At 39.5% G+C, this 21,435-nt stretch overlaps 1 protein-coding gene across 1 annotated transcript; it reads right to left on the reverse strand.

Moving 5' to 3' along the window:
• Nucleotides 1-14,676: 14,676 nt before the first annotated feature.
• Nucleotides 14,677-17,580, reverse strand: LOC149851609 (Ubiquitin carboxyl-terminal hydrolase family protein). The gene is made up of 2 exons (XM_090015516.1): nucleotides 17,190-17,580; nucleotides 14,677-16,333 (listed from the first exon to the last, which is right to left on the reverse strand). The coding sequence occupies exon 2, from the start codon at nucleotides 16,265-16,267 to the stop codon at nucleotides 15,098-15,100; it is 1,170 nt and encodes a 389-aa protein (XP_089871642.1). The 5' UTR covers nucleotides 16,268-16,333; nucleotides 17,190-17,580; the 3' UTR covers nucleotides 14,677-15,097.
• Between the last annotated feature and the right edge of the window lie 3,855 nt (nucleotides 17,581-21,435).

Here is a 21,435-nt window from a genome sequence, read left to right on the forward strand (position 1 = left end):
CACCAAAGAATTGCTCACCGTTAAGCAAATGCACCCAACATCTCAACCATCGGTGGCTTAACCATGATTCTCCATTTAACTCATGGTTTGAGATTCTCATTCTACCCTTAAAAAAGTAAACCTATTTAACTCTTGCTTTGATGCTTCACATCACCATTTGTTGCCTCTTATTAGGTATAAAAGTGGGTCGCAAACATTTAACCCATGCCCAAACCAGATTCGATTCACATTATCTGATTTAGATTAGATATATCTGAATCTAGTTCATAACTAGAATAGATAAAGCTTGGGTCTATCCAGATATGTGGTTGAAATTAAAAAAACATTTGTTGCATACCTCTTTTCCCTTAAAAATCAGTTTGTTTATCCATTTTCTTGGATCAAGTAATATATGGTCCCATTTTTGGACTGGATCTTGAGATTTATTATAAGACTGAAGTTGGATTCAGATATGAAACCTAACCCACCCTTCAAAAGTTGGAACTAGTATTGGATCAATCATAATCTTAACCATATCCATCATATTTTCAACTCTATTATGTATGAGGGGTGTAACTAGGTTTGATCAGGTAGGTATTGTCAAACCCATACCTAAATCAGGTTTAAAAACTGCACAAAAACCTATCCGATACTAGTTGGGATTGGGTTCATCTTTGGTAAGATTTGATATATTTAATGAGTTGAGTTTTAATTAGACCCATTTTTACATCACATTTAGAATTAGACCTAAACAAACCTGAACTGATATAAAGCAGGTTTAGAGGTTAGGTATTAGAATGCTAAATGGGTCATATTTTTTGTCAATTGAACCAAATATGATCCATATTATAGATCTATATACTATATATCTAAATCCATATTGGATTGGGAAAAATCATATATGGATGGGTAAGGTTAAATCTTGGTCAGAATTTGGCAAAAAAATATGATTTGATCTAATGTAACCTATTTTACCTTTTCTGCATAGAAATATGTACATTTTACATATTTTCAATGAATCCAATACTAGTTTGACTCATATGATGACTAGATCCTAGATATTTGAATATAGTGAACTAGATCAATAATAGGATCTATTCTCTAAAACCAGGTCCACTGCTATCAAGTTTAAGGTGTCAATGGATCAGATCTGGTTTGGACATGTGAGTCTAAATCACTTTGAGGTGCTAGTACCAAGTCCAATCTGATCCACTATAAGAAAAACCATACCCAAGTCCTATAAGGATTACCTCAACCAGACCTGGTCCATACCCAATAAAATAATGTTATTTATTTTATTTTTATATTGAAAATCATGGGTCTTTGGGTCAGGCCCAGGTCTGGTATGAAATTTCACAAACCGTTGGGTTTGACCCAGTTTTAAATCAAACACGTTGGGTATGTCCTAGTTTCTAATCAAACATCCTTCTTTATCACCAAACCCTAACTCTATAGGGTTTGACACAGGTCATGTCTAGGTCAAACTTGGCAAATTAACACTCTTAAACCCGGCCCACTGTTACCCCTAAGCTTAACTAGGCTTTTTAATTTGGAAAATGTGTTTGGATAAAATGGTTATTCTAAATAGATAATTAATAGAAGTTATAGAGGTAACTGACCTTGGTGTCAACTCAAAAAAACTTTGAAGTTGAAAACTTCCAAACTTTTGGTGTGCACATGATTTGCACTAAAAAGTTTTGTGGTTATTTAAAAAATTTCAAAAAATTAATAATGATCTTAAATGAGTATAATATATAAAATCCAGCTTGCATGGTTAACAAGTGCAAATAAATAAACTTTAATCTCAAATGGATCTAAAACATGAAAGTGAATATAGATAAAAAAACCCAAGATCATGTGAAACATGCTACATGTAGGAAGGACCCAATACAAGAGCTTAAGTAAACACTAAAATAAAGCTTAACTAAATGAATCCAATTAAAAAAAAATCTTAAAGTGAATAATGTTAAGAAATTATATCTAAGAATAGATCCAAAAATCTAAATTCGGATCCAAAGCAAAGCCCAAAAATAAAAGCATGCATGCATCAATTTTGTATATTTAAATGATGAAAAGCACCAATATAATACATTTATACAATCATGGTCGCAAGATATTAGGAAAAACTCACAAAACCCCCCATAGATCTTTCATAATTAGGCTCAAGAATGCATGATCTTGTAGCCACTTGGTCCAAAAAGCATAGACTATAGCGTCTTGCCAAGATGACGAAACAAAATATATATAGGATTAACAATGTACCTTACTCTATTTGATTTATTATGAATGATCAAACACCTCCCTACACGATTACAATGAAGCATCATGTAGCTTTTAAATTGTTAGAATTTTTGCATTATATGGATGATGACCATGGTAATGACAATAACTAAATTGGCTTGAAATTGTGCACTATGACGGTTTCTTAAAAGCAACAGTTGCCCCTCTGGGTAAAAATTAGGTGCAGAAGGATGAACTGCAACTTTGCTTATTGGATACAATCAAACCCGCACATCTCATACTTTTCTCAATCACCTTTCGTACTAAGACAACTGACTACCACGACATAGTTACCCTAAGCAACCCACAACGAAAAAGGAAACAACTTTAATACAAGAGTTAAAAGAAAAATGCAAAGAGTTGACAATGTTTACAGTGGCACCAGAATCAATCTACAATGAAATATAGATTAAATTGTACTCATGAGAAACGAATGACTTGTTGTGTCATTTCTTATGCTTCATATAATCCACCTTCTTATGTCTCTTATAACCCTCAGTTTAGGATTTGACATTCATCTGAGAGTTAGAACTCTCTTCAGAGGTTTTCTTCTTTTTTTCTTGATTTTTTTTTCTTTACCTAGGGCTTATACCTTGAGTAATGAAAAGCCATATGTGCACTTTGCACTTTCTCACATCGCAATCTTTCTTTCTCTTTAATAAACTTAGTTAAAAGGTCATTAAATGATCACTCATCATTGTGTGTATTGTAAGAGATTTTGAAGGATTTGTATTTTATAAGCAATGAGATCAGAATCAAATGCACTAGAAAGGAGTCAGAAATGGTGAGCATCATGTCATTCAGTTGAGATGCAATATTTTTTATTTTCAAAATATGTTGACAGATGTAAACTCATCCTTATTACATGTTGAAAATACAATCTTGATGCTAGCCCTTTAGTAAGAAGATACACAATCATTTTCTTTATGTTGATTGTATCAATACACACTAAATAAATCTCAGCTCTTTATTTAACAATAAAGTACTTTAACTTCATGTATTTACATACAGTAGAGCTCTTGTTGTTATTAGAGAAAGATACAACAACTTCATTATTACAAAAGATCTTAAGTGACATCTCAATAGAGTCCACAATACAAAGACCCAAAATAAAGTTTCTAATCCATATAGCTTGAGATGAAGTCTCGTATAGAACAATAAATTCTACCTCAATGATGTGAGCTACAGTTGTAGAATGGTTTTCGCTTCTATATGAGATTACACCACCTGCTAATACAAACCCATATCCTATAGTAAACTTTCTAATATCGAGACATCTTTCTAAATTTGTATCTGAGTATCCAACGACCTCTAGGTAGTCTATCTTTCTGTAGGTTAATATATAATCCTCCATTCCTTACAAATAGCGTATGACCTTCTTTGCAACCTTCTAGTATGCAATGCCTAGATTAAACTAATATCTACCAAACATCTCAACAACAAATGTGATGTCAGGTCACGTGCAAGTCTGCGCATATTGCAAACTCCCAACCACCAAAGCATACAAGATGCTTGTACCTCTCCACTCAATCGATGTTTGCCCCTTCCCCTCCTTTGATCTTTTTTTGGTTTTTGTTTTTCACTGATGCAATTGTTGGCAGACGATTGAGACTGATGGCAACTGGTTGCGGGAGGCCAGCCATCATCGATGACAGACGTGGCTGGCTGCCAGTGGTAAAGGGTAGTGGGAGGGGTGTAACCCTTAAAAAAATGTAATCCTAGTTGAGGGGAGGGGGGGGGTTGGGATTCACTGTAGCTACAGTGAATTGACGACCCAGTGGACCGATCCAAGACCTGGACTCAGTACTTGGGTTTCGGATGGACCGGGTCTGATACAGACCCGAACCCAGTACCTAGGTTTTGAATGGATAGGGTCTGACCCTGACGAGGTCCAAGACTCAGACCCAGTACTTGGGTTTTTGGTGGATCAGGTTTGAGCCTGACCCAGTGGGATTCGATCTAGGACCCAGAACCAATAAAGGGGTTCTAGGTGGATTGTGTCTGAGGCTGCCCTAGAGGCCCTGAACACAGTACATGGATTCTGGGTCTGAGGTCGACCCAATCAGACATGGTCCCAGACACGGACCCAATACTTGGGTCTCGAGTGGACTAGGTCTGTGCCCGACATGCTCGGGCCTCATCCCGGCCCTGGAACCTAACTTTTGGTTGGATTAGGTGTTGACCCAATTTTGGTGTCTGTTCAGGGGTGGAGTGGTCCTGGATCATTAGATCTGACTCAAGTCGGGGTCCAGGTTGTCAGACTGGGCCTGGATCCTTGGATATGGCCCAGATTGGTGGTCCAATTTGGTGGACTGGGTCTGCATCCAACCTAGGTACCATATTATGGGTTGGATCGGGTCCTGAACCGGACCCTATTAACCCTTTAAAATACAAGACCAGTTTAGGGTCTTCCAGGACTCATTTGATGCCATTTTCAGCTAATTCCAGTTATCACTTATAACATGTTTTTGCCATTTCTCTTATACTTTTACATGATATTTTTATCATGGATGCGTGACTTTAGCATGATATTATGTATATTTATAATTGTTTTGAGTTATCCATGATATATATAAGCATTATGTTATGATTGAGTTCAAAGTATATGTATTGTGGCAGGCATTGCAATATGAATATACTTAAGGTAATAGATCTCGATCAACTCACTCTTGCAATCACCAAAATGATATGAATTTTGTTGATTGAGGGTTCTTTGGACCGTGTTGAGATTGAAATTTGGTATTGCGATTATGTGTGACTTTTGTAAGTAATGATTCTACCCAAAGGCTAATCATTGTATTCCAAATTCATACAGGGTATAGTAGTAGGTGTGTACACCAGTCCATGAAGTATGTTTGTACCTAAAGACACAGTATCGAATTGCCTATGGTTATATTATCTTTTAGTTTTACCAATTAAATGATAATTCTTTGAGAATTGAAAAGGCAAAGTATCTATGAGTATTATTGTTTCACTAAAGTAAAGTCATAGTGACCTTATTATGCTTGCCTTAGAAAAGGTGAATAATAAATGGTCTCATGTTTACCTTTTTATATGAATCTTGTATGAACATTTATTTGGTATAATCTTTTGTTCTTGCAATACTAAATTCCTTGATTGTTGTCGGTTATAGCAATATCCCTATTTTAAATAGATAATTTTTTTTATTGAAAAAAAATTGTGTTGTTCACTTTGGGATACATGGACCTAGATTTTGCTTTAAAAACTGACAAACCTCCCACTCTTAAAGAGCAAAACACAACCGATCAAAAGGTTATCCATGAGAAATGGGAGCGCTCAAATAGGCTTAGCCTATTGCTTTTGCAATCACGAGTGGTCACGAATATTCGAGGCATCATCCCTCACTACAGTACAATAATTTTTTTTTTAGAGTCATTGAGGCTCAATACTCTCATGTTCAAGTTGATATGTATGAAATATTCCAGAGACAATTACATCTGATAACACATTTTGGAAATGAAAAATATTGCATCTCAATTGAATGACATGGAGCTCTTCATTTCTAACTCCTTCTTAGTGCATTTGATTTTAACCTCGTCGCCTATAGAATACTGACCCTTCAAAATCTTTTACAATACACATAATGATGAGTGGTCATTTAATGACCTTTTAATTGCTTCCACTACGTGGTGGGCCCATAACCCAATGTTAGACTAAAAGACTGGAAAAATACCACTTACCCAAAACGGCCATTATGGATCCTAACGCTGCTTCGATGGAGGTGGATTATCAGCATTCTCAGCCAATCGACACCTTTGATGAGCTCAGGCCATCAAGTCGAGAGGTGAGCAGGACCCTTGAACCCAGAAGATTGAGAGAAATCTATATCAAGTAGCACTCATCACACTTTTGTACTGATTTATATAGTAGGAGATCCTGTAGTGGAGGTCTACATTCATGGACAGTTATATAACCTCTTCACATTCACATAATTGTCCTGCAACCATAACTGCCAAAAAACTGTAAAACCCTTATGTCTTCCTTTGATGTGCATGTTTTAATATGGGCCGCATCCGGTTGGATCCAATCCAAAATCCAACATTGCATTCCACCAACCCTTCTTGGCAGTCTGCAGATTTGTTTTCTTCTAGCCGCCCAGTCTCCTTCGTGCGTTGCTTTTACAATGATTCACCTGAAATGCTTAATTAACAAATGTTAACAATAGATCTCTTTCAATTTAGATATGCAGAGGAACAACCACAAGTAACAAAGAACAAGCATCTGCTTGATAATTGGATTTTGTTTGTTTGATCCTTCTCGGTTGTTTCAAGCCCTGGATGATGTGTTTGCTCATTCGTTCCTCGTTCCTTTAAACAAAAGTTGGGAAGTAAAATAAGAAGAGGTTTGAGTTCATAGCTTGATCATCGTAGTTAACGAAACACACACCGTGGAAGGGGTGAAGTTTCTACTCACCCTTCACAATGACAATTTTCGGCGGTTTACTTCTTGCCACCTTCAAGTAGGGGAAGGCATAAGATCATAAGACGCAAGCATGAGTCAAGAGGCTGGTTTTCATGAAGGTTCAAACTCGACCTTACGAACTGGTGATCTAACCAACTGTCGTGAGATTGTTTGCTTAAAACGAGTTTTTTCAGTGGTCTCCCTCATCAAAGGACCAACACGCACATGGTGCCACGATCAAATGTGTTGCTGCAAGATGAACTCAATGATAGGCTAGCCTTACAATGCCGGCTATGCTGTTCATGCACATCACATCGATCCAATGCAGCACGGGCACCGTATGTACGTTCCTCAGCTAGAGGCTATGGTGGCCCATGCAAGAACAATCTTCCCGGGCCATTTCCAAGAGGACGGTCTGATCAGTTGAGTTCTGAAGGGGTCTTTGAGATCATAGCACTCACTCTGATCGCACTCAAGGTTCATATAGAATCATAGAAGGTAGGCGGCTGCTTACAAAGGAAAAGTGCGTGCTTTCAAGTTTGCAACATTATTATCCATTCCTCACAGGATAAGAAAATTAGAGCTGAATGCCCTCAGATCGGATCATCTATTTCATACATATTTGCAACATTATTATCCATTCCCCATCAACCTTTTGCCTTTTAGGAGGTATTCATTTAGTGAACCTTAAGGCCCATGGAGCACATAATTTTAGAAGTCGAGTACAATAAAGGAGTGACGTACAACTATACACCCCTTTCAGGGTTGTTGCAGTTGTAGGAGCGTGGAAATCACTCCACGCAGCTAGCTACCTGTTTGATGGCACCATATGCATCGCTCATGCAAATACATTCATTCAGTAGATCATCAGAAGGAGCCATTTTCATCAGATCATGGTTCCCAACCAGAATGGAATAAACTGAAGAACATCAACAGCATATTCAGATTCTAGCCCTTGATATCCCCCACAAACATGAATCGATCTCACCGAATGAGCTGGACTATATCCTGAAAAGGCATTCCTACATTCAATAACCTGGAGAAAGGAGAACCGCACGTCACCTTAGAAATGAGATGTTGGACATGAAAAGCGTAAATTTTAGAACAAGAAAGCTAATTATAATTAATAACCACATAATGCTAAGAAAAAAGCTCCTTGTACGGTGCAAGAATCCAGCATGGAGCCTACAAACTGCGGCAAATATTAGATTCCTTTGATAAATGTGAAGGCTTAAATACAATTATGAAAGCTGTAACAGTGAAAAATAAGGAAACGGAAGAAAACTAATCAATCTCCAGCATCTGCCAAGTATAAACAAACACTAAATAAATAAAAAAAGGTAACAATCAAAGACAACAAATCACCAGAACAAAGGTTCATGTGTCTTGCCTCCACAGTCGAGGAAGAAACCAAAGGAGCATTACCGAACATGTAAAGGATGCCCAACATATGGACAGGAGCACAGCTATGGAAAAGTGGCTCCCAATAAAATATCACACAACCTATACCACAATAGCATAGATGAGTTTTACTTCAAAAAGTGAAATGATTGTGCAGTTTAAGCGGCAGAGTCACATCTCAATTTAAAAACATGTTAGCTTAGAAAAATAAGACAGAGGCCTGAGCTTGATTCAACTTTGAAATCATCAACCCTGATCATGCTGCCCCCCTTGCAGGAAAAGCCATATGCAAACCAATCAACATAGATCATCTATGCTGATGTTGACTACAGTAACGAATTCCAAAGTTTTCTTTTGAGAACATTGACTCCCAATGTTACAAGACTAGGTCTTGGTAAGTTACTGTTCAGTTTGTCTTGGCTCCACATCACTTCTCATTACTCCAATTTAGCCTTCTGATCTGAAGCTTAAAGCAGCAGAAGTAAAAATTAAAGATACCATTGAGATATTAGAAGCAGAGATTGTCATGTAATTCTGATGCATGATTCGAGAATTAAGCAATTTGAAGATATGACTATCATGTTTTAATACAAATCTATGAAATTCATTCATGTTCAAATGACTTCCAGGTATTGTTCACAGTGTTTAAAACAGAAAGAGAAGAAAAGAAAGAGTGAACGAGTAACTCTGTTTCATTCCTCCCATGCAATGATTGCTCATGCTTGTCTGCCTGTAAAACAGCTGATTTCACTCACTAACATATCAATCTAAATAAGTGAAATGTTCATTATGGTGATTTCAGTCACTAATGTCATTATGATGTTAAATCATCCCAATACATCACCTCTACCGCCTTCAAATTTAAGCATTCTATTAATCAAGCCAACCAGATTTACTTACTATGTTTATGTTGCTTCTTAATTTCTATTTACTACTCTCCTGTCTCGTGAAAGATAGGAGTTATATATTCATCTAACTGAAACCACAGCACTTATTTTTTATCCTCCATTGCACAATTATCTCAGCTAAGCATTATGTTGACCACCCTTGTGGAAAGCTAATCCTGACATACTACAGGTTGCAGACCAGTTTATCATGGGGGATTTCTGTCGATCTCTGCTATATCTTCTCTTCCAATTTGAGATATAATATCACAGTAGCTCTTTAAATTTTTCAGTAACCTATCAACGATCACAGAACGTGCTGCTTGAACATGTATTGATTGGGCATCTCTCAATTTCTTCAGATTCTCGAACAATATGACCATGACATAGAAGTTATGTTGCAATCATAAGCTTACCACAATTGATTCCAAATGAGTAGTAATAGCCAACCACATATTGAAATAAGTAATATCCAAGCACACAAAACTGATCGGAGATGGTAAATAGTTCAGCATCTATGTCACACGGACTCGGCTAGGGGGTCGACGCACCCGCGTCGACATGCCCCGACACGAGTGCGGCTTCGGACACGGGGCGGACACGCTCAACCAAGTGTCGGACTTAGTCAACACACCGGGGCCGAGTCCATCCACATTTTGGACTCGATCAACTTGTTAGTTTTGGATCTTGGATCCGACCCGCACCACATTCCAAGATCCATCTTGGGATGCGTGGGCGGTGGCATGTTTGTAATTTGTTTTTACTTCTTGTGTAAAGTCATACTATGTACAACACTTATAAATATTAAGTGGAAGAGGGAAAACCCTATTGCCGTCGACCTCTCTCTTCTCTCTTTACCTCATCTCTAACCCCTGCAGGTGAATATTTCTGACATGGTATCAGAGCACAAACCGGATGACAGTGTTGAGCGCTATAAAGCTCGTCTGGTCGCACGAGGCTTCACACAGCAGTATGGGCAGGACTACGATGAAATGTTCAGCCCAGTAGTAAAATTGGGCACCGTCAGGATTATCATTGCATTAGCATCACAACATGGATGGTCACTCAGTCAACTTGATGTTAAAAATGCCTTTTTGCATGGTGAACTAAAGGAAGAAGTTTACATGGAGCAGCCACCTGGTTATAGTATGCATGATTCATCCAATTGGGTATGTAAACTTCGACGCTCTCTTTATGGCTTGAAACAAGCTTCTCGATCTTGGTTTGCGAGTTTTTCCACGGAGATCCAGCATCATGGGTTCACTAAAAGGGTTCTAGATCATTCATTGTTCATATTCAAAAGTGATTCAACTATTGTTTGGGTGCTTATATATGTTGATGACATCATTATTACTGGGAGTGATGAGGTTCACATATCTTGGATTAAGTCTATGCTGATGGCTAAATTCAAGATGAAAGACTTGGGTCCCTTGCGATATTTTTTGGGTGTGGAAGTTGATAGTCGACATGAGACTATTACATTGAGCCAATATAAGTACACCATTGATATTTTACTTGCTACAGGGATGGAGAATTGTAAACCAATTAGCACACCTTGCCTTCTAAATCATAAGCTAAGTGCTAAAGAAGACACTACTTATCATGATCCTACTTTGTATCGTCGAGTTGTAGGGATGTTACAATACTTAACATTCACTAGGCCTGACATAGCATACTCTGTCAATCAGGCTTCACAGTTTATGCATGCTCCTACAGATGTACATATGGAAGGAGTAAAAAGAATCATTCGGTATTTAAAGGGTACGATTGGAGATGGCTTGATGTACACCAAGGACACAACTTATATGTCAGGGCATCGACTATTCACCTACACAGACGCGGACTGGGCGGGTGATCCTGATGAGCGAAGATCAGTTTCGGGGTATTGCATTCTTATCGGCAATAATATTGTAACATGGAGTAGCAAGAAGCAAAAGGCAGTGGCGCGATCAAGTACTGAAGCAGAATATCGTGCAATGGCAGCAGGAACAGCCGATGTTACATGGGTGAGACATCTACTGCAGGAATTACAAGAATCAATCTCGTCCTCTATGCTTCTTTGCGATAATCAGAGTGCTATTAATATTGCTTTTAATCCCGTCCTTCATTGTCGTACGAAGCATATCGAGATCAATCAACATTTTGTTAGGAAAAAGGTGGAAGAAAAAGAAATTGAACCTGCATATGTTCGGTCAGATATGCAAGTTGCTGACATCTTTACCAAGGGATTATCAACTCATCAGTTTTGGGCACTCAAAGGCAAGTTTAGCATGATCAAAGACCATACTCAACTTGAGGGAGGCTGTTAGTTTTGGATCTTGGATCCGACCCGCACCACATTCCAAGATCCATCTTGGGATGCGTGGGTGGTGGCATGTTTGTAATTTGTTTTTACTTCGTGTGTAAAGTCATACTATGTACAACACTTATAAATATTAAGTGGAAGAGGGAAAACCCTATTGCCGCCGACCCCTCTCTTCTCTCTTTACCTCATCTCTAACCCCTGCAGGTGAATATTTCTGACACAACTTTGACCGAGTCTATTTTTGTCTATTTTTAGGGCAAAAAACTAAAAAAAATTATTTATATATATATATAGCCCTGTCCCCTAATGGGCACAACTTTGACCGAGTCTTATTATTGTTATATATATATATATATATATATATATATATATATATTTAAATATATATACATATATATAGCCGATTCCCTGTGTCCAAATTTTTTTAAATTGCACCGCACCCGTACCCGTACCCGCACCCATGTGACATAGTTCAGCATTTACCTTATTTGAATAATCTTTTCTCATTTGTCTGACTTCCTAATTCACTGATTTATTATGGGAGTCCTTGTATCACAGCTTGCACGTTTATTTGCTTTATTGGGGTTACACATGGCAAGGTATGATTGCCTTGTGATTCAATTTGAAACATTACTAATGAAGCAGTTCTGTCAACCTATGTTATGACTACTGTTATCAACTTGTATAGGTACTCCCTATCGTGAACAACATCCATGATATGGTATTAATGCAAGACCATGACTATTGATGACCATCTAACTTACATGCTTATTAATTAAAAGATAACAAACATCCACTCACTAACTGTCAAAATGCTAACAGAAGAGAAGAAAAAACAACAATTTTATGATGAGAAAACATGACCTAAAACATCTCCATCATTCTGGATTAATGAAAAACAAAATCTTTTTCTCCTTACATCTTAGCTCAAAAGAGTTGTTCATTTCAAGAGCGTTAGTTGCCAGAATAGCCATAAATTGGTTATGGGAAGCACTTAGACATTTGTAGGAAATATAAAGAACATATAATTGCAGAAATCGATTTTAGTTCATGTAAACGGATTTACTTGTTTAAAGTTAATATCACACAGAAGATCAAAGAAAACGTACAACTTAAAAGCCAACAACCAGCTCAAGCCTACAAAATAAATGCAAATAGAGACAAAGACCAAAATGCATGATCATGACTATAACAGACCCCTTGTACAGTCTAGACCTTTCAACCATCAACTTTCAAATCATTTCTGAACATCGGCACTCTATATTTCCATAATGACCACAATGACCCAGCATGTGACATAGATTCTGTGCTTAATTTAGGCAATTATAGCAAAGTGCCTTCTCATTGATTTCACAATAATATAGTAACACAACCCCCATGAAACTATCATGGCCTTTATTCATTTACTTGCACAAGATGAACAAACATTTGTATGACTTAGATCCTGCCTGGAAAGATCAAGTTTGCTGATCCAGGAAAAAAACTTTCCCATTGTCTTAAGTCCCTAACCAAAGAATCCTACCATTTGCCACAAGTGGAACATCTTGGGTTTGCATAGATAGCTGATTAGTTGGACTGAGTGTTGGAGATCCTGGGAGGGAAGCTAGCATCTTTAGAGCAAGTGCAATGTTGTTTGCAACTCACAGCCGAGGCCCTGGCACCAGCTTCATTACGCACCAAAAACCTTTGGTGCATAGTGGAGGCCTGCAACTGGATTGTGTGTCAACACCTTTAAGGCTTTAACTTGTTGGCTGAGGGAGTCTACCACATTATAAAGTCAGTAAGGCCATAAGTAGTCGTGAAAGATCCCTCAATCCTAATAAGCAAAATCCAGATTTGGGCCAAAATAACACCCCTTGACTAATGCTAACGACCACAGGTGGCATCCTGTCTCCCTCTTTAACAAATAATAGTTTTTTTTATGCGAGGAACCCTTTAACAATAAATAGTTGAACTCTTTCATGTGAGCATGTAATTATTAGAGCTTTGGCATCTTAACCACAGAACTTTGGGTTCAAATTGATGAAAGCAATAAAAACACAACACGATATAAAAGAAATTATTCACCAACATGCTTGACAACAACCATACATGAGTGGCTTTCCAGTACCATCTTGGGGGTGCTCAAAGGAAAAAACCAGCTGAATTGATGCCATATGATTTGGATGGAACTAAAGGTGCCAGTGACATTACTATGTGAGAAGTTTCTGGAAATGACCCAACCTCAAGTTACAATCCCCCAATTTTATTTCAGCCATCACAGGGCCATATGCAGGAGCAGATTATGTTCTAGCTAACCACCATCAACCATGTGCATGTGGGAGTGTGTCTGTTTTTGTGTGTGTATATGTGTGCATGCACATAAAAACACACTTTCTCAAATGTGATCAATGATCAATTCAGTTGCCATATGGTGATTCCTTCAGTGTATAAACATGGCTGATGTGTATAGTAACTTTCAAATGTTAGGTGGATCTCAAAAATATTAAAAAAAAAAGAACACTAAAAGCATAACAGGAAAAACTTACAATCTTCTGCAATCAATAAGGGAAACTATAGAAACACCACCTAAAACCTCACTGAGAAACTGCTTGATCTTGCAAACGGCACACTAAATATCTTAAAGAGGCCACATATTAACCAATTTACCAGTAATGTAGATAACAATTGCAATGCCTAGAGATGCCATCTCTTGTAAAACATGATTTACTAACTTATCCCATGCGTTAGCCTAGTAGAGGCTTGTCTCTTTGTGATGCAAACCACAAAGTTCAAACAGAGTCTCACAAAAATGAGAACGAGGAAAGCAACAAAATGAAGAAAATATCTCGGGAGGAAATATTGAGTTCTATAATTCATTTTTTTTCCCTTCTCTAGGAATAGCATGTATATTCCACCAAAGAAGAAAAACAGTGTTAGTAATGAAATATTACTCTTAAGATTTATTAGAGTCCCTCATTAACCATGTCACAGGGGTGCGGGTGCGGGTGCACGGATGCGGCACTTCCAAAAAACCCGAGTGCGGGGGTGCGGCAAAAATATAAAAAATTATATATATATATATATATATATATATAAAGTCCAAAAGTTGGATATAAATGACCCCACCCAGGGTCAGGTTGACCACATCGGGTGCGGGTGCAGCACCTAGTTGGAGAATCCCTGTGACATATAGGGCAAAAAAAAATTTCTTGGCAAATTTTTTTTAAGTCCGAAAAATTGGACCAAAATGACCCTGGGTGCATTGACCGCACCCGCATCGCGTCGACGCGGGTGCGGCACCCTGCTAGCCGAATCCATGTGACATAGCTCATTAATTGTATCATGCTATGCTAACTCACAATTTACATATACATATAGACACCCAGAAAAAATTGTACTACTAAATTTTGCCATTTTCAATCATTGCTTGTCTTTTCCACAAATTTCCATATTTAAAGAATCCTAAATTGGAAAAAACATGAAAATCTATAATATCATGGATATCCAACTTTTAAATGGATGACGAGCATTCTCTAATGAATCCACCAGCTTGTGCCTCCCCAGGAGAACTTCCATAAGATGACTTTCGTGTAAAAAGGACTCACATCAACAGAAGAAGAAAAGATATGGAACTACCCCACCAGTCTCTACCATCCACAATTGAAAAGCAGCAAAGCGCTTCATGTTCAAGGAATGCCGCAAAGGACGCAATGTGTTCATAAGATGATCTTTGAATAACAACGGAGCTACAACAACCGACCCATGGAAGCAGCACGAACAAACATTTAACTTGGAACATAGATAGTGATGAAAGGTCGGAGAGTAAGGGCGTGGAGAATTAGATTCAGAGGCGTGATCCATGGGGCTGATTGGCATCCTTCTTGTACAGGCCTCTACTTCGATTGAGGAAACCGAGCCTCATCATCTGGACGTACTTGTCCCTCACCTCCACAAGTGGATGCTTGTGCACCAGCTCACGCCCGTCATAGGCCTCCCTAAGAATGACTGTCTCGGTACCAGCTTTGCGGGAGATGTAGAAGATACCGGGATGGCGACCAAATACCTTGGTGAATTTCTGGGGAAGCCGCAGCGGCGCACGCAGGTTGCTCAGGTTCTTCCTCTCGGTCTTGCATTGGATGGTGAGGAGAAGGAACTCGTGGAAGACACCCACAATCCTCTTCTCGGAGACATCAGTTCGGGGATCGAGATGCGAAGCATCTGAATAAGGGGAAGTATAGGATAAAGTCTGCCATTCCTTCAACCACGACATGCATTTCTTCTTGAGCCCAAAACCACGAGTGAACGTCACAGGGAAGGCCAATGTTGCTGCTGAATCTGCCCCTTCCCCTCTCAAAGAAGAAGAAGACGAATGAGGGTCTTTGATCATGATGTTTGCTTGCATGAGGGCAGACACCGCTAGACGATCGTCCCAATGGAGCAGCTTCAGGGCTTCGCGTCCGTCTTCGAGATGAACAATTCGGAAGAGGTGCGGATAGTGGTGGGCATAGACATGGTGGTCTTCCAATCCCATGTCCCATCTCAACTGGTCGATGGTCTGCAGGGGCAGAGTGGTATCCTTGGTGAGCATCAGCAGCTTACAAAGGGAATCCGCTAAGCGAGGACGTTGCTCTTGGAGGCAACAACATTCCTCTTGATGGAGAAGCATCGCTTCCTCCGTCAATCTGAACCAGGGGATGGAACCACCACCACTGCTCACTGCAAACTCCTCGAAGATGGTAGGGTACCTCCTCATGAAGCTGGAGACCCTGACGTCTAGGCCCAACTGCCTGCGGCGCCCGAACAACTCCATGATGGGCAGGCAACCCTTAGGGTCCTTGCAGATCCTATCCTTGAGCTCACACATAGCCTTGAGATCCTTCTCCTTGGCCACCACGTCATCTAACACCCTGTCCTTCACCCATTTCACCTTGACGTTCACCAGAGAGAAGGCCTGCTGGTACTCAAAACCAATGGCCTTGCATATATGGGTGGCCTTCCTCTCCAACCGAAGCATACTTCACTTCTCTTATACTTGTTTCTCTAGCCCATCCCAACACCGTCACTCAATCCACATACACACCTATCAACACAAACAACATAAATATCAATCACGTCAAACAGTCAACAATAACAACAATTTCAATAACAAAACGAGCACAACAAGACATTTAGTTCATCTGAATCAAATATGATACTGTCAAGCAACCAAAAAAGAGAAAGCCTTTGGGTTTGAGGATATTAACACTAGATGCTATATCATCAACTTCCAAAGTGTAGCCAAATTGTATGCTTGCCTTTCCATGTTTTTTTATGCATTTGGATGCGCACTAAAATATCAAGCAAGTGCCAACACAAGTACCCTTTAAAAACAAGTGTTGATACACAAACATTAAGCTCAATACTTGCTATTAGATTTAGTTTACACAATATCTTGTTTGTTGGCTTCTGGTTCAAAGAACCACACCTTCACTAAACATCAAATAAGTTTCTTGTTTAATTGAATCCTCTGTATATAACTGTACACACAGGAAGGATATGGCTCCACCAGTCAAGCTTGATTGTCATGTGGCACTGGATCAGCAAAAAATGGGTAAATAAAAAAAAAAATGTGTTTAGGGATAGACCCGTTTTTAACTCGGACCAACCATATTCGATTACTCAATTCCAATACAGAACTGATGTCCCTATGGTTTGTTCAAGTCTTCTTACGCTGGGGTTCGGAGATGCAGGAACCCTAAAGTTACTTTGAGTTGTATGTTCGATTTGATCCAAGCCTTGAACTATTGGTTTCGATAGTTACACCGAATAGTTTGTTTTGAACCAAAATTATGTTTTAAATCTATTGATAAAAAGAAGAAGAAGAAGCTAGAGATAAAAGGGGGAGAGGGAGAGAGGAAGGGGTGGGGGAGAGGGAGAGAGGAAGGGGTGGGGAGTACCTCGAAGACCCAACTCGCGGTCTTCGACAGCATCGAAATGAGGGCTCTTCCAATTTCAAGTCTGCGGTGAGTCTGAACATGTTCAACCCCGATCACAATAATGGCATATCTGCTGCAAATGCTGTTAAAGAAGACAAGCAATAGATGGGAGAAGCAAAAGAGGATGGCAGAATTTCTGCATGGGGTTTAGTCTGTGGATGGTGGCCCTTCTGGAAGGAAGCTTACAAGAGAGGGGCAAGATAGAATTCAAGCAAGCAGTGTCAGGATGCGGGTGCTTGTGTTTGACTTGATGAAGGATACGTTTGTGACAGAGCAGGTTCGCTTGCACTGAGCAATTTTTGTGGGGGAGGGAAGGGAGATGATACCACCGAAAAACCCTACTGCAAGGAACAACACACATGCATCACACTTAAGGCCTTAAACCAAGGCCACACTCGAGGTGTGGGCACATTTACTTTAAGCTAAAAGGCCTCTTTTCAAGTCCCTTCTTATACGACTATATGAGTAATGTTCTTAACTTTCGCCTCTCAGGAGTTTGAAGCATTGAGAGTAGTAGGGATGGCAGTGGACCGGGGCGAGGGTGGGGGACATGGTCTCCACCTCCGCCCCCGTTTCAAAATCCAAACCTTCATCCCCCCCTCCATCCCCGGACGGGGATGGATTTTAACCTCCGCCTCCATCCCGGTTTCATGTCTTCTATCCCAGGTCCAAATGGGGGCAAGGCGGGCCCGTTCCCCCCTTAGTCTATAGTCATCCCTTAAAGGATTGGGAACGGAACGGGGCGGGGATTGGGACGGGGAAAAGTGTAAGTCCATCCCCGCCTCCATCTCGGCACGGGGATAGATTTTAACCTTCATCCCCCACCATCATCCCCGTTTCATGCCCTTCATCCCCGGTCCAAACAGGGCGAGGCGGTTGTCCCCCGGTCCACTGCCATCCCTAATTGAGAGGGGGGTCTACACCGCTAGATGGAGGGGAGGATCAGGTGCAATGTGATTGACCTGATCTTCTCTGGCTAGATGGGCGGTCAAGGTTTTATTTTCATGGGCGTCACTACCTTTCATTGGCTGAAGCAAAGAGACTCCTTGAGGGCGAGGGGTGCACCCACAAAAGTTTTATGCTACCAAAACCACAACCATACGTACTGCAAGCCAAGTCCAGCACGACTAGATCTCCATCATGAGAGCGATTTCGTCATGTCACAAAACAAAACAAAGAGGTTCTTAACTTTATACGAAGATATCAGGTTGGATTCAAACAGACTCGTGAATATCTCTACCTTGTTCCACAGTTTATCAGTACATGAAATCTGCAGTAGGAAAACAGAAAACACATATATATGATAAGCATGAGAAGAATGTACGAGAGGCAAAGAGCCAAGACTGGAAGAATCCAACACTTTTTGTTTAAATTTGCCTATCCAACACTTACCAAAGTTGAAGCAGTTACAATTTTATCTATGACAAAAACCCTTTTTGTGATTTCCTTTTCTTTTTTGGAATTGGGGTATTTTTTCTTATATTGTTTTTATTTTTTGATAATCAGAATTGGGGTATTTAACTAATCCAAAATTGTATAGACGTAGAAGCAAGGGTAGTGCAGCCAATAGGTTTTTTCCTTGTAATTTTTCTCAAATGACATCTTTGTCAAATCTTTTTTGAATGGATTCTAAATCTCTTTGAACATTTGTAAATTACATTTACAATAAACAATTGCATTGCATACATGGCACATATGTATTTTTCGTACACAATGAGCTATGATGAGTGTAATTAAGCAGTGTTTTAAGAAAATGGTCTCTCTCTCGTACATATTTATTGTTTACTCACCAGCTTAGTATGGCAGCCTGTTTATATGGCTCGACCCCTAGTAAATGAATAGATTGGTATTAAAAACCTTTTCAACCATTCGTGCAAACCACTAGAGAAATCCAAATAAAACAAAAGGACAAACTATAGACTTCTTCCGGAAAAAACGGATGCTTATCAAGCGACCCCAAATCCCATCCTCGATTAAAAGAATCATCATCAATCATTGGTCACACGATATTGTTCTCAATAGAGACAATCCTTTCTTTCTTTCTTTCTTTTTTCTTTCGATCATTTCCTTTCTTTACAAGGATGATAAACATAGGAAATGAGAGAAAATATAGAAAGAAATATGAAAAAAAAGTGCATCATCACCCAATACGTATTCTTGGATTTTAGACTCCGAAGCATTCTTTCATATAACCCCCACATGAAAATGCATTGATTGATGTATGCACCAACTCAAAAAGCTCATGTGTTTCTACGACCGATGGAACCTTTTTAAAAATCACAATTATTGGAATACTTGATTTTCAAAACCTTTTTGTTCCAAAAGTAAGAGTTGTTCCAAAGTTAAATTTGAATCTTTTTTCAGTTTCCCCAAATTGCCGACCATGGATGTGAAATATCTTTCTCATCTAATAGTTGCTTTGTGCAAGATCTCCAATCTGGGAAGCGGATTGGGCAAGGCCATAGGAAGGGGGACCTTTATTATATGGATCATCTAAACCTTCTTACAAACTCTTTCTTTACTTATATTCAAGATAAAAGCATGGAAACTTGACATAAAAGACTTGGACATCCAAGTTATTAAAAAATGTATCTGTTTTCATTTGAAAACAAATTTTGTAAAGAAAAAGACATTAATTACAAAGATTGTATTTTTGAAAAAATGAAGTGTATTCCATTTCCAACTAAATTCTTTCTTTCCACAAGATCTTTTGAATTGGTACAATCGAATGTTTGGGGTCCATCTCCGATCATGTCTAAAGGTGGCTACTCTATGTCACTTTTATTGATGACTTTACTCGTTATGTTTGGATTTATTTCTTTAATCATAAATCAGAAGTATTTTTCTTTTTTAAAGAGTTTCATATGAAAATTCAAAATCAATTTCAAAGTAATATATCTATTCTTAGATCCAACATCTTGAAATTGATAGTTACAAAGGGGGGGGGGAGAGAGAGAGACTTCATTATCTCTCTGAAGGGTTTCTCCATAACCCTATGTGGAGCTTTCCTCACATCTTCTCGTCCATATGTGACACCTCTATCTCCTGTGACTCGTATGAACACCCACCGACAGGCTTGGCCGGAGTGGGGTGCACCTGCTGGAGCACGGAGTCATCATGCTTCCGCATGCTTTTGCTCGTGAAGGAGTGTTGCCTTCTTCCTCTCCTTGAGGTGCCTCTTCTTCCTTGCCAGTCTTCCGGCAGAGCCCAGCCGGCAGCCTCACCACAACGAGCACCAAGAGGTTCATGAGCCCGCATGGGCAGCAGCAGCACACGACCGCATGCGGCCGGGGACATTAGTTTCCATAACTATTGAGTTGTTTTCCCAACAAATGAAACTCCTTTTATTGATCTAGGAGGAAAAGGGGGAATGTTATCTTTGTTTTCTTTAAAGGAACCTACTAGTTACTCTCTTCCCTTCCTTTCCTCAACCGCAGGAAAGAGGTATCAAAGCCACAAACAAAAGCTAAGATGAGAACGTTGTGAGCCTAGACACATTTCGTTACATGGAAGATTTATTTGCATGACACAACACAATCGAGAGATAAAAAGAAGAAGATGCGTGGAGATAAAAGGAAGAAAGAGGGGAAGAAGGGTTGGGGGAGTACCTCAAAGGTCCAACTCTCGGTCTCCAACGACATTGAAGAAATGAGGGCTCTTCCATATCAAGTCTGCGGTGAGTCTAAACATGTTCAACCCCGATCACAAGAATGGTGTCTCTGTTGCAAATGCTAAGATAGACAATATAAGCAAAATGAGAGAGGGTGGCAAAATGTCTGCGTGGGGTTTAATTTGTGGAGGGTGGCCCCTCTGGAATGAAGCTTCCAAAAAAGGGGTGGGGGGGGGGGGGGGGGGGTAGGGTAAGACAAATTTCGAACAAGCAGCATCAGGATGAGGGTGATTGTGCTTGACTTGATAGAGGATAGGTTTACGACATAACGGGTTCGCCTGCACTGAGCGATTTATGTGGGGAGGAGAGGGAGAGGATACCACCGAAAAACCCTACTGCAACGAGCCACAGTTTTAAATCCCATTAACTCGCCCGCCCCATTTCTCGTTCTGTCCTATAGGTTTTTAAGTGTTAGATGTGTTTAACATGATTAATTTAGTGAGATCATTTTTTCCAAAAAAAAAAACATCTTTTTACGAGCTGAGTCATTGAATTTGGATCACTCAAAAAACCATTATACAGGTCAGATTCCGACAA

This window comes from Nuphar pumila, chromosome 1 (genome assembly GCF_984573655.1).
Source record: "Nuphar pumila chromosome 1, dmNupPumi1.hap1.1, whole genome shotgun sequence".
Taxonomy (NCBI): Eukaryota; Viridiplantae; Streptophyta; class Magnoliopsida; order Nymphaeales; family Nymphaeaceae; genus Nuphar; species Nuphar pumila.